The sequence below is a fragment of the Halichoeres trimaculatus genome, unplaced genomic scaffold, assembly GCF_033239565.1.
Source record: "Halichoeres trimaculatus isolate MK-OKI-2021-1 unplaced genomic scaffold, fHalTri1.1 fHalTri1_scaffold_21, whole genome shotgun sequence".
NCBI lineage: Eukaryota > Metazoa > Chordata > Actinopteri > Labriformes > Labridae > Halichoeres > Halichoeres trimaculatus.
In genome coordinates this window covers 17897238-17911367 of record NW_027437199.1, presented here as the reverse complement: position 1 = coordinate 17911367, position 14130 = coordinate 17897238, and the positions used below count along the sequence as shown (strand labels likewise).

General features: G+C 39.8%; 2 protein-coding genes across 3 annotated transcripts; one reads left to right on the top strand and one right to left on the bottom strand.

Moving 5' to 3' along the window:
- Positions 1-207: 207 nt before the first annotated feature.
- On the bottom strand, positions 208-4825 carry zc3hc1 (zinc finger, C3HC-type containing 1). The gene is made up of 10 exons (XM_074697687.1): positions 4655-4825; positions 3598-3700; positions 3219-3369; positions 3002-3085; positions 2745-2872; positions 2393-2532; positions 1933-2212; positions 1623-1826; positions 1186-1392; positions 208-1094 (listed from the first exon to the last, which is right to left on the bottom strand). The coding sequence occupies exons 1-10, from the start codon at positions 4786-4788 to the stop codon at positions 1020-1022; spliced, it is 1506 nt and encodes a 501-aa protein (XP_074553788.1). The 5' UTR covers positions 4789-4825; the 3' UTR covers positions 208-1019.
- A 1761-nt stretch (positions 4826-6586) lies between these two features.
- On the top strand, positions 6587-13573 carry klhdc10 (kelch domain containing 10). Of its 2 annotated transcripts, XM_074698725.1 has the most exons (10): positions 6587-6835; positions 7761-7787; positions 8681-8902; positions 9009-9163; positions 9270-9418; positions 9516-9600; positions 9943-10009; positions 10091-10138; positions 11309-11448; positions 11713-13573. In XM_074698725.1, exons 1-10 carry the CDS (start codon positions 6745-6747, stop codon positions 11920-11922), a joined length of 1194 nt encoding a protein of 397 aa, XP_074554826.1. In that variant the 5' UTR covers positions 6587-6744; the 3' UTR covers positions 11923-13573. The 2 variants fall into 2 exon arrangements, with proteins under 2 accessions (XP_074554826.1, XP_074554827.1); XM_074698726.1 differs by lacking the exon at positions 7761-7787.
- Positions 13574-14130: the final 557 nt, after the last annotated feature.

Sequence of the window (14130 nt, the reverse complement as noted above, 5' to 3'; positions counted from 1 at the left end):
AATTGTGTATCAAATTAGTTTTGATCCAAGGGCACATCTATACCAAATGACTAAGAAACTAAAAATTCTTGATCTGTGTTCATAAAATTTCTGCCTGACTATTTTTTAAATAAAATATTTTCATATTTTTCTTTCATATTTGACCAGTGTTTGGTCAAAATATCCAGAGTAAAGTGCAGAAAATATTCAGAGCATTTTATTAAACCCTTTAAATTCTACTGAGATATCAGCACATGCAAGAAAGAAGAGACTGCATTTGCAATGAAATGTCACAGAAAGGCAAAAGAGGAAAAACAGGCATTCTGACTCTACTTGAAACAAGTTTGAAGTTCATGGCACATTGTTCTATCTGGCTGCAAGAAGCAGGATTTTAGCACTGACTAAATAATAAAAAAAAAAAAACTAAACATCTTAATACTTCAAAAGACTTGAGTTCTTTACAAAGAGAACTTGTATCCTTGACAGTACACATGCACACAAAAATAACTTCCTCACAGCTTTATTTTTTGCTTATCTGGGGTTAATGTTTACTCACATTACTCAACGTAAATTGGAGGTAAACATTACCTTTCCAGTGTTAAGCCATTTGGCTCTTTCTCACCATCAGGAATTCCTTATAATCCACAGAAATTCATACCATCATGGAGGACTAACATAGCAGACTTCATTTGAGGTTAGTAGAAGATGCTGTCTTTGTAGCCAAGTTCAATGCCAAGAGGGATTCTTCTACCTGAAGACCACCTAAATATACATATAAGGCTTCTTTAACCCCCCAGTGTATGCCCATCCCAGTTAAAATGTGTTCAAACCACAGAGGTATCCTTCACATACTTCACTTTTTATAGAGAAGACACTGAAGACACAATCAACTCCCTTTTCCACCAGAAACACGGACTGTTAACACAAATTCAAGGGACGGCATGCAGTGATATGAAATGACGCTCCTGCCGTTGGTAGTTTGGACTTTGAACCACAAGGAGATCAGTTCATCAAGCCAGTGTTACGATGCTGAAAACGGTCTACTGAGATGGAGAGGATGACACCTGCCACTGACGAAATATAGCAAACACCCTTTTAGACTTGTCTCGAGGGCTCTGTGAGGAAAGGAACAACAGGTATTAGACACTGTTCAAAACAATGCTGAAATTATTATTTATGGAACCAAGTTCTTGGATCTTGACTTGCCTGTGCTGGGCTGCCTCCAGCTATATTAGAGTTCTTTTTCATGGGCATCAGGAGGTCAAGAGCAGCTTTCCAGCCCTGCTGATGAAACCCTCCATCCAAAAAAGGGAGAGTCCCTGGCTCCACATTCTCTTTTCCTACAGAGACCCAGGGACACCAGTCTCTGTGCTGTGCGATGGGGTCGAAAGCGTTCTTGTGCAGAAGTCCATCCTGAGTATTCAGAGAAGTGGGTGAGAAAAGTGGTTTACTATAGCCCATTCAGAATTAATGATGCAAAGGGTGAAAAAGGCAGTCTTAGTGGTTGACAAATGAAGAAATGTGATTTTCTTCTTTCAAACTAACAAAAGTCATCAGTCTTCAGAAAACATCTTATATGGTCAGTTGTCAGCAAATCACATCAAAACAGGAACCTCTACTTTACAGTTACACAAGGGTCTTACAGGAGCGCCAACTGATGACAGGCACAGCCGTTTAGGAGGGTTCTGTGGGCTTGAAGTGCCCTCGGCCGCAGAGTTGTCACCTTGTCCTTGACTTCGTGTTGCGGGTCTTTTACCCCTTGCTAAGGGACTAGGCATATCTTCACTGGGACTTGGTGAGTCCCTGCTTCGGGCGCGCAAACCTACAGGGGAAGACGTCCCCTCACCCTGCAATGCAGACACAAAAGCATGGTGAGAATACAGCCAGGAATGACATATCTCAGTAAATAGTCAAACACAGGATAATATAACTGAGATCAAACTTTAAGTCCACCTGGTCAGAGCGGGTGGTGTCCTGGCTCCTCAGCTTCATGCGACAAGGAGTAGAAACAGGGGTGGATGAGGAAGAGGCAGATGCAGGCGGGTCACCTTGACTTTCATTTGAAGCTGCTGAGGCAGTAACTGCTGTTTGAGGAACAGGGGAGTTTCTAGTGTTGTGTGCTCCGTCTTCATCTCCTCCCAATCCCTCCATCTGGTAAAAGTTCCACAAACCCACCTTGCGCATGCAGTATGAGCAGGTAAGGATAGGCAGGTTCATGGCCTTCAGAGCTGGGCTAGAAAGGAGGGTCACATATTTGAGGGCCTAACATGATACCAACAAATCTGTCCAAATATTTCTGAAATATCCAATCCAATATTTTCTCAAAACTGGTACAACAATAAGGATTCTTAAGGATTTACATTGGTTAATGGCAACATCAGAACAAAGGCAACAAAGAGGAGTTTCATCTCACCTTGCAGCCCAACCACATAGCGAAACAATACAAGCAGCCACCTGGACAGCCAGAGGCTCAGTACATAGGTTATGTCTCTTTCTTTTTTGTTCTTCTTCAATCAACTGTAATAAAACTGTCACCACATCCTCAGTCAGTGCCTGCAGAGAACAGTGAATGGACACGTCAGCAGCTTAGAATCATTGTCTTTAACTTCTACACATTACAAATTTGTCTGCAGAAGTAGATTTGTCTGATCATCTAATACATTTCTGAAAGGCTTCTTCAAGTCCGTTACTGTAATCCCAACAATGTTCACCATGATTCAGTCAGTACCTTTAAGAACACAGGATAAAAAAATGCTTCTGCTCACCATAGACTTCAGCTGCTCCGGCTTCATGGCTGGCAGCTGCTGTGCAAGCAAACAGGCACTTTGGAAGCGCTCCACAAAGGCAGTGAGAAGTGCTGGTGGTTCACGGTCAGGAACCAGCCATAATCGTTCTAAAAGGGCATCAACATTTACCTTTTTTACCATCATGCTGACAGTTCAGGGTCAATTCAGCTTAAACAACACAGTTTTATCAGGATCGTTATGTTAATCCATATACATTACAAAATGTTTGCATCTACCTGGGCATGGAAAGTCAGGCCACGGGCAAAACTTCTCATGCTGCGTCTGAAGCTGTCTCAGTATCTCTGCAATGCGGGATTCATCTAATAACGAAAGAGGGAGAGTAGCTTGACCTTTTATTTTTTGGCAGAGTTACAACATCGACTTAACCTTGCCCAGGAAAAGTGTGAAGTAGCTTTGACATTGTCTTCATATGCTGCTTTAGGTTTTACTCACATTTTTCAAAATCCAAAGTTGGTAGTAGGGATGCACAAAGGAAAGCCTGGCAGCTGGAGCACTTGAGCATGTCACAGCCGACATTTATCCAGCCATATCTGGCACAAACCAGAGGGGAGAGGGAGCGAGGTTTGCCTGCCCATTTCAAACAGTGTCACACTAAGGAAAAGTTTTAACCTATATAAAGCAAGTTTTGTTACTTAAATCAGGAGATTTAGTACATTCTACATGGAGATCAATTGACCGTCCTAATACATCCATATTTACAATGGGGGAAATTCAAGCTGACAAAACAGTTTTCATATTGAGTTGCTTCACAAAGTTCCCTATAAATGTACATTGCATTTTCTTTCAAAGGTTCCAGTAACTGAAAGGATATTGAATAGGATTCCACTCTTGAGAAAAAGGCTTCCTTGTTTGTTGCCTCACATGGGGCTTGAGTGTTGCTTTTAGCTTCCAGAACATTCAGATCACTTTGTTTACTGTAACATAAAGAAAGGGAAAATATATGTTTAATGCTCCTCTTTCAAATATTCAACTTAGTTATGGAAAGAGGTTTCAAGGTACAACACATTTATTCAGAATTCCTGATGTAAGTCAGCTGGATTAAAAATGACAGGTATCAAGAGTCAAACAGCAGTGTAACAAAGGCATTTTGAAATGGTGCGAACATAAAAAAAATGTGGATGGTAAATATTTTGACAATGAATTTAAAACATGATACCTGTATGTCACTTTTCTTTGCAGCAAATACTAACATGAAAAAAGTAAATATTTTTGTAGAAGCGTCATAAAACTACAGAGGTTGAAATTGTTTGAGGAAGTTATAATTTCAATGTATATGTCCAAATTTTAAAACGAATACAAAAATAATTTGACATTAAAAAATAAAAATATTAGAAATCAAGCAGTAGTGGTTACCCAGCATGCTACCTGAATGGAGATTGCGTAACAGGGAAAAGCGACGGTATGTTCGTACATCTTGTTACGTGTTAATGATTATTCATTGCGAAAAAACTCAGTAGACAATAAAATCAAACACACCAAATCATGCATTTGTGAATAGAAAGCAAATTACACTTATCTGCACATAAATAGCATGATTAATGTAGTGTCACGTTTCAGTAAAAGTTTTGGTCCCCACCCCCTTATCTAGAAGTGTGCATGGCAGTGATAGCATGGCTAGCTACAACAATAAACCTGCCTGTAAATGATCGGAATACGTGCAACATTTTGCACAGCTATAAAAACGAAAAACTGTGGCATACAAATCCCTAAATTTGTCACTAATCAAATTTTGCTGGCACAGAAGACTAAAGGATGAGCTCAAGTAGCAGAGCTGCCGGGCTAAGTGGCTAACCACAGCAGCTAATATCAACTTTGTCTCCGGCCCCTTTAAGTCCATCAGATAGCGCGCGATTGTTTAAAAGACACACCTGTTGGATCCGACTCCTGTTGATGAAACGCCATCATTAAGAAGTTCACGAACTTTCTCTGGCGATGCAACATTAGACCTCTGTGGATTAGCGTTGGCGAGACGATCTCCACGACTAGCGCCGAGAGTCGCCATGATCAGCTCTGAGATTCCCCGGAAAATGAACCCTCAAACTAATCGTTCCGCTTTGATAGACCCCAACCACGACACAGAGATGTCAGTCTTCTTCACACCTAGCATGTTTGAAATAATGTTAACTCTTAATCTATCTTTTGCAAACAATAAAAAATCCCATTTATTTAGTAGGAAATGTTAATCTCAGCAGCAAATTAGAGGTGATGGATATAAGCCATCTAATTTCTCATTCAAAAAGAGAGTAAGCAACAATCCAAGCACTTATGAAAAGCAATAAGGTGAAACGGTGTAAAAATAATCGTGATGCCTCTTGATGACCTATAAGAGCAAACAGCAACAAGAATACATTTTTCTGTATATCATTAAATTATGCAAATGATTGTCATTGCAGGATGAGATATGCTTAGTTACTTACTTGTTTTGTCAGAAAAAACGACTTAGTAGGTGTAGTTGTGACCTTCAATAAATAAATATATATATATATATATATATATATATATATATATATATATATATATATATATATATATATATATATGACAGCAGTCAGTGCACGCATGAATGAAATTCTATTGCATAAGACTTGAAGGATGTGGGAAAAATCAAACCATTACGAAAATTAAAATCCATTCTGCAACAAGAGGTAAAACAGCATAGTGCAACATTAAGTCTGATGGTATCGGGGAAGAAACTCAAAGAATTTTGATGTCCTTTCCTGATGCTGCAGAACCTCCCCCAGGGGCCAGCACTGAGAACAGTCCATGGACAGGGTGAGTGGGGATAATGTCCTTGCTTTAGTCAGACAATGTTCAGGACCAGGGGTCACCAACGTGGTGCCCGTGGGCACCTGGGTGCCCGCAAGAACCACTTAAGGTGTTGCAAGGCATGTTCCAAACAACAGCACTGGTCATAATGGTGCTCCTTTCTATTGTCATTGCTGTGGAATTCATTAATAATAATGATTGTGAAATAATTAACATTGACCTGTGAGCAGTCTCTTCACATAGTATTACTACTATTACTATGATTAATGTTAATAATAAGTGATCTGTGCAATTTTGTTCAGAAAGTTTCTATCAGACAAATAGCCCTTCGTGCCACTCATTTGCCGTAAAGTAGTCCTCGGTCTCAAACAAGTTGGTGACCCCTGTTCTGGATGGAGGAGGGAGGTAAGGGGTGATGATTTTTTCTCTGTTGTACCCACTACTCTCTGCATTGAACTGTGGGAGGAAGCTGGAGAGAACTCATGCATGCAGTGGTAGAACATGCAAACTCCACATGCACCTGTCCGGCTAGGGAATAGCACCAGATACCTTCTAGCTGTAAGGCAAAAGCACTAACAACTGCACCACTGGGCAGCCTGCCTTTGCATGAATAAATAATAAAAGCTTTATCAAAATACTCTGTTCAGTCTACTCAGCACTAAGCACTTTATTTTACAAAGTTCAACACGATAAATAAAGGGAAAGCTAAAAAAGTAGGTCACAAAGTAAAAAGCCTTTTTTCTGTCATAAACAAAAAAGAGGTGAGGCCAAATCGTCATCTGAAAATGCTGACTGTAAGCCTTCTAAACAGTCAAGTATACTTTACTCTTTAAAGTTAAATATAAAAATGTATACAGCTATGAAAAATTCACTTCATTTATCAGCTCAATGCACAAATTTTGTACAGCGTACATAATCCCAGCATTTTACTGGACAGTCACTCAGAAATTAAAAAAATAATAATAAAGTTTTGTTTTGGAAACACACGCTTGGTCCCGCCCATGTGAAATGATGTAACATCCTATTAACAGACCTTCTGATTGGTCAAGGGTCTGTCGGCCTGGGGGGGAAAAATTGTGAATGGCTTCAAAGTGACTGAAATGTGGATGATCGATGATGTTTTATCTGCATTTCCACAGATGTTTTTTATCTGATGTGACATCGTTGAGGACTGGATTTTAATAGGGAAACGATGTCTGAAGCGGAAGGTGCTCGCAGCCCAGACCAGCTGAACAGATTCGAGAAACTGACAGGCAGGCCGCCGAACGCTGAGACGCTAGCAGGTCGGTCAACAACATTAGCAGGACGTGCTAACGATAGATTTTACCTTAATGTCGGCTTATTTATCTTTCAAATAAACAATGTGCCACTCAGAATTGCTCGCCCACTTACTGTGTTATTATACACAAGTTAATCATTGTCATGTTTACCCTAACTGGTGACATTGCTTAGCATAACATGTTCAAGCGAGCATCATCTATTAAATCTGCTTGTTTACATTTTTAATGTTTTATGAGAAACCAGACCCAGTCAAGAAATATGTATCACGACTTGTCATTACATTGCACACCCTTTTAAAACCTTCATACCAGTAGAGCCAGTATATTTTATGGTCTTACACCCATGGCTACGTTTTGCTGACAAGCAAAAGTACAGTGCCAAATATATTCTTTTATGTCCCTGCAATGTGTTGTGCAGTTGTGTGAAAATAGTTCTGTAACTTGAATGAATATAAAGATTGAAAGGATGAATCAAATAGAAAATTCAAACTGGGAGAATGCCTGGAAGATGCAGGTAAACTTATAGTTCCACATGAAACACTTTGCATAAATTAGAGGCCTGACATAGCTCTATGGTCAGTCAGTTAGAGGAACGTTAATAAGGACCAGCTGAGGAGGCATATGAAAGGAAAATCTTTAATAAGCAGATTTGGCAGCAGACAGATCAGTGAGGCTGGAAAGCAATGGTTTCTCCCGTAGTAGTAGGATGTAGAGGGTTTGAAGTACAAGTGACTTCTTCACTTCTAGGGAAATTGGGTGTTGATAGAATTTGCCAAAGACAGTTAAGGAAATATCAGATGAGATAGTGAGGATGAGTCCATTAATCTGGATGAAGAAATATTTTTTTTTTTTTAGTTTGGGGCCAAAATAACAGTAAACATCTCTCTACATACATATTTCTTTGCTTGTCTTCCTTTTCTCCTCTCAGGAGACAGGACCCAGCCTAGCCTGATAGGTATGAGTTTTTGCCCAGACCGGCCTCTTGTCCTAGCTCTGTCTTCCCTGTCTTCTTTCTAACATCTTAATACAGACTCTTCCTCATTTTGCTTGGTTTAGGGGTTAAGGGTTTCAAAGGGTAGTGTGTTAGTGTTGTCTTGGAACTTGCATCTATGTAACCTGGGTCTGGACATGGCGATACTAACTGGGTTGGTTTGTTAAATGGAGTGTTCTATCGAGGGACAGGAAGCCAGAGCTACCTGTTAAGTCTCTCTAAGGTGTCATGGTAAAAACTCGATGAAACACCAGTGACAGGAGGTGCCCACCTGGTAACCCCAGTGACATTAGAACAGGTAGTTGTGGGTGGGTCTTTCCACTGAGGGCTCCTTAAAAGCAGTAGAAAAAGTTTGTTTTATACCTTATTGGCACCAACAAAATCTGAGTGAAATTCTCTAAAAAGAAGCCAATTCTTGTTGTGAATTATCAGGAATAGTTAGAGGTTTTTGTTCCATCTCTTTCTGAATATCTAATTGTGCCAGTTTTTTGTCTGTAGAAGTTCTGGGCCACCTCATTTAACAGCCGGGTGCATATTTACCTGAAGCATGTTAAGATGATCAAAATGTGCTCAGAAGACTTAAGTTCTTGTCTAGCTTGACTTCAGCTCCTGTTCCAGGCATTAAATTTATTTAGTGTGTAAGTTTGGTTATGCCACTGCTCTTGCATCCCTTTACTCTATCTCTTTCTGTTCTTCTATGATGACTGGGATGAGTGGAGGATGTTTGCAAATTGAAATACTATTATTGCTGTACATACAACAAATGGTAGTAACTTTAACTGACTTCATCTTATATCAGTCAATTCTGTGTTTCCTTTTATCTCCTCATCAAGTGAATTCTGATCCTTTCTTTCCAGGTCATCGTACTCCCCCTGCCCGCAGTGGGCATCGATGTGTTGCTGACAACACTAACCTGTACGTATTTGGAGGATACAACCCTGATTACGATGAGTCAGGAGGCCCAGAGAATGAAGACTATCCACTCTTCAGGGAACTGTGGCGGTACCACTTTGCCACTGGCTGCTGGCAGCAGATTCGCACAGAGGGCTACATGCCCACAGAGCTGGCATCTATGTCAGGTGGAAAATTGAATCTTGTATTCATTCGTGTTCTTGACAGAAAACAAGATCAAATTTCTGGCATTGCAATTTAGGTTGATCTGAGTTTGGTTGCTTGTTTCTGCAGCTGTTTTGCACGGTAACAACCTCCTCGTGTTTGGAGGCACAGGGATCCCATTTGGTGAAAACAATGGAAATGATGTTCACGTTTGTAATGTGAAGTACAAACGATGGTCACTGCTCAACTGTCGAGGGAAGAAACCCAATAGAATCTACGGACAGGTAACACCCAGATTATCCTGTCTGTGATTTTATATTTTCTTACTTAATGGGCAAAATTAATGTATTTAAAATTTGCAGAGACTTACGTTTTTCTATCTTTTCACAGGCAATGGTCATTATAAATGGCTTCCTGTATGTATTTGGGGGAACAACAGGTTACATCTACAGCACAGACCTTCACAGGCTCGACCTGACCACCAGGGAGTGGATCCACCTCAAACCCAACAATCCTCCTGATGACCTGCCCGAGGAACGGTACAGCTTTTGACCCTTGAATATACTTAAAGATTGAACTGAGCAAGAGATCCTTGCATGTGCGAATGACTCGTATGGAATGCATTTTGTGTCACAGGTACAGACATGAAATAGCACACGACGGACAGAGGATCTACATTCTAGGAGGAGGAACTTCCTGGACGTCGTACCCTTTAGACAAGGTACATATTAATGTTTGACGATGTATTTTTAAAAATATTCATAGCAGCATCTGATCTATAAATAGAATACTTATTTTAGCATATTTTGTTGACAAAGAAAAGGGCTGTAATAGCAGAGTGAGTTTAAATTTTAATGAATGCCCAGGGGAGCTGAACAATTTGGAAACTGAGCTGTCACTGTTGACCTATACGTTTTTTTTTTTTTAACCTCTAGCAGAGACAAAAGCATTAATGTGTCATTGTACTTTTTTACCTCACAATTTGATTTAGTATCCATACTAATTCCATCGAAATCACTGCACAAAACCCACATAGGCAGTTAAAAATATGTCTTTTAAACAGATACATGCTTATAACCTGGAGACCAATTCCTGGGAGGAGATTACGACAAAACCTCATGATAAAATAGGTCTGTGTCCTGCAAATCATCAGTGCTAAAGTACAGTTATTTCTCATGTACATTATTTTGAAATGCCTGCATTTTTCACAGGATATCCTGCTCCTAGGAGGTGCCATAGCTGTGTACAAATAAGAAATGGTAAGAGTACATTCATGTTCTCTTATAGTTCAAAGAGAAACAAAAACTCTTGCATTAGTATCACAGATCTTAAAGATGCTGAGGAGGATCTATTTTAATTGCACTCCCTCGCCACCTTGTGGCCCTGAGTCTAACAGTTATGTAGCGCTACGGTTTGAAATGTGACATCAAGCAAATGTTGTAGCAGTCGGCTATATGTTAGCCCAGTGCTCCGACGTATCTGTAGGCTAACAGGACAACAAGTAAACACTGTCAGTTTTTAAACTTAGTCACAACCGATGGGTAGTTTAGTATCTGTTTTTTATTTAGCGCAGCTGGCAGCCCAGTGCTCCAAGACATGTCTGTAATGTGTAACGTTAGTGAATCCTGGTTAGCTATGTCCTGCCTGTCAGGCAGAGCTAACCTCACTCTTCATTTTGTTGATAAACTCTCAAGTTTGAACAGACCACTGCAGAATAACTGCTGACTGTGGGTTGGAATTGACATTAGCACAAACAGTTTAGCTCCTGTATTAGAGAGTGATACAGCCTGAGCTAAAGGCTAATTAGCCGTTAGCTCAGGCTGTATCACTCTACCGTTTAGCTGCCTTCTGCTCTTCTGTCCTTTTTCTGCCTGACAGTTAGGCTCCTGTGTCCACCATCACTACAAAATTAATCACAGAAATCTAGCCGAGAAAAACACAGATCTCTGCGTTTTATCTCTTCTCAGTACCAAACTTCGTCAGCCAGCGTGGTGTTGTCATAGAGACCTAGACCTGCCGTAGATCAATCTGGTCCTGGACGACCCCAACTGGAAGCTAGAAAGTAGTTAATTAAAATAACCTGTAACCAGCAATATTGGTGCTGATAATCTCATTTTTAAGTGTGGATTAAAATCAGGTATATATCTGGAAAGGAGACTTTTTCAAGATCACTTTTTAACTCCTCACAGCATCTTTAAATGTGTTCATCTTTGATTTTAAGAAAAATGGAAAAAAACGGTACACTTTACAAGTAGTCTTTTGAAGATATTCTTTATAAGATATTAAAAAATAAACTCACATTTAACGGTCAGAAAACACAATTTACAGATGTAAAGAGCAAACAACAGAAGCAGAAATCCCTCACAGGAGTGTTACTTTGATTTCCTGTAAAGCTGCACGACCATCGTCTGATCTCTTCTCTGTTGCAGATGTATTTATCTGTGGAGGATACAACGGGGAACTTATATTAGCTGACCTTTGGAAGATCAACCTGCAGACCTTCCAGTGGAACAAACTTCCAGCTACGATGCCTGAGCCGGCCTACTTCCACTGTGCTGCTGTCACACCAGTCAGTACAATACCACCCTACAAAGTCACTCCAAATACCTGTGCTGTATTTAGAAACAAAGATTTTCTTGCTAATCTATTATCCCTTTGGTTGACACTTATTTTGAGTCATGACATGATAGCTCTGTAATAGGCTATGCAAGCCGTTGTGGTTGCTTTGTTAACTTAGAGGCAGAGAGAGTTGATGCCCAAGCCTCAGATAGTTTATAGAGTCAACTCGATAGTGTGTTTTTAAATCCATCTCTTCCCTTTCCCTCGTCTTCAGGCTGGTTGTATGTACATCCATGGTGGCGTAGTGAACATCCATGAGAACAAGAGGACTGGCTCTCTGTTTAAGATCTGGTTGGCTGTGCCCAGCCTGCTGGAGCTCTGCTGGGAGAAGCTCCTAAAGGCCTTCCCCCACCTGGCTTCACTCCCCACCATGCAGCTGCTTAACCTTGGCCTCACACAGGAACTCATTGAACGCTTGAAATAGGCTACAAGGGAGGAGGAAGGACTAATGAATGAATGGGACTGGTAGGAGATGATAGAGCACATAATTTAAACCACAGGAAAAAAGTTCTTGGGAAAATGCCCTCTCCCCCCTGCCAAACGTAGCCCCGCCTTAAAACCATAAACAATCGAATGCCTTTTTCTTTTTGGCTCTTATTTTTGCAGTTAAAGTGATGATACATAAAATACACATGGAATGTTTTATGAATTTTACTCAGCCCTTTTCCTGGCACCATTGTTCCTTACATGATGCCTTTGTTTCAAACTTAAAACAAAACCCAGCTTCTTTTTCCTTAAACTGTGGCAGCTAGAAACACTTTCTATTGCCAAACCCCGTTTTCAAAGACTCTCCTCTCTCAATTTTAAAAACCCCCGCCTTCTCTAGCACTTTTAAGAGTTCTGTGCGAAAGAGGAATGCATGTGTATTTATTTGAAGGAGTACATCAGTTTTCAAAAAGAGGGGACTCATCACCAATGTTGCTGTTTGCACACTTTGTCTTGATATTTGTGTTGATTTACAGTTTTAAAAACAAACAAAGCATTGTTTTCAGTCTTAAAAGTGTTGGACTTATGATGGTTTTGCACATTTTAGCCAATTAATTAACAGTCTCTCGTGTTTTTTTTTTTATTTCAGCATGCTGGAGTGTTTCAATTCAGGTTTTTACAACCTTCTCCCCCTCCTTTTAAAAGTGACCCTGAGGAGCATTTTTGTGTGTGCTTGATTTACTAAAATGTGCAGAAACACAGTTTGTTCTTTTATGTGTCAAGACATGGTTCAATTATAGTTTTTGCTCAGATTTCAAACTTTTTAATTTCTCATCATAGATTAAGTTCTAACCCAGTCTGGAGCCCATCATTTCTCCAGAGTCAAAGACAGGTGGGTTTCTTAAACAATATCAAATTCCATCTCATTTGTGAACCAAACCATGCAACTCATCACTGTGAATTTGGTGCTCTTTAAATCATTTTAAAATGCTTTTATTTAAATAAAGACTTCATTATGTTCATACTTTAAGGACCTTTCTGTTGGTGAAAATTGGGGTCGTTTTTTGCACAGGAAGTTGCTGTAGTAGCAGGGTTCTAAAATAAATATTGTTCATACTGCAGTGCCTTTTTTCAAAGTTTCACTGAGGCTAAAATTTCGCAAAATTGCGCAGTATAACATTTTTGCATGTGTAGAAAAAGGAGTTACGCAGAAGATGTGTTTACAAGTGAGTCTTTTTTGCTATTTTCAACAAGCCATTACATGAAAAAACATCTGAGATGGCAAAAATAGGTTTTGTAACCTGTTTCAACATTGACTAAGTATTCTGTTTCTGCAGCCAGGCTAAGTCGACTAATCCTAAATACACTGATGGTGCGTAAGATACACACATCCTTAGTTTGTGTCAATTCCAACGTTGCCAAATAATGTTGCAATCAAAAAAAAAAAGAGTGATGATGTAGAATTAAAGGTCTTCATGGTTTAATCTGTCTGAACACCATTTTCCTTGATTTCCTGAATCCAATCACTTAAATGCATGATGTCCCTTCCTGCTTTTATTTTCAACAGATCTTTACTTCGGGACAGTTTTAAAGGTAACATGTTGTACCATAGGCCTGTGTGAATGTTGTTTGAGCACAATGTTAATAAAAGTGAGATGTAAATGGATGTTCAATCCCACATTTCCTTTGTTTATGTAAAAAATAGCACAAAACATGATGAACATGAACACAAATGGATTCTATTTTACTTCAGATATTTCCAGGGATTACTCTTTCTACTCAGCTCCTGAGAAGCACAGTTATACCAATGTTACTACAAGCGTATCACCTGTCCTCTGACTTCAGTACAGCCTAAAGCTACAACATAAATTCCTGAGAGTAATGGTGCTATGTAAATATTAAGAGGATAGATAAATACACTCACCGGCCACTTAATAAGGCACACCTGTCCAACTGCTCATTAACACAAATTTCTAATCAGCCAATCACATGGCAGCAACTCAATGCATTCAGGCATGTAGACATGGTCAAGATGATCTGCTGCCGTTCAAAGCCAGCATCAGAACAGGGAAGAAAGGTGATTTAAGAGACTTTGAAAGTGGCATGGTTGTTGGTGCCAGATTGGCTGGTCTGAGTATTTCAGAAATTGCAGATCTACTGGGTTTTAGAGGGGAATGGGCAGACTGGTTGGAGCTGATAGAAAGGT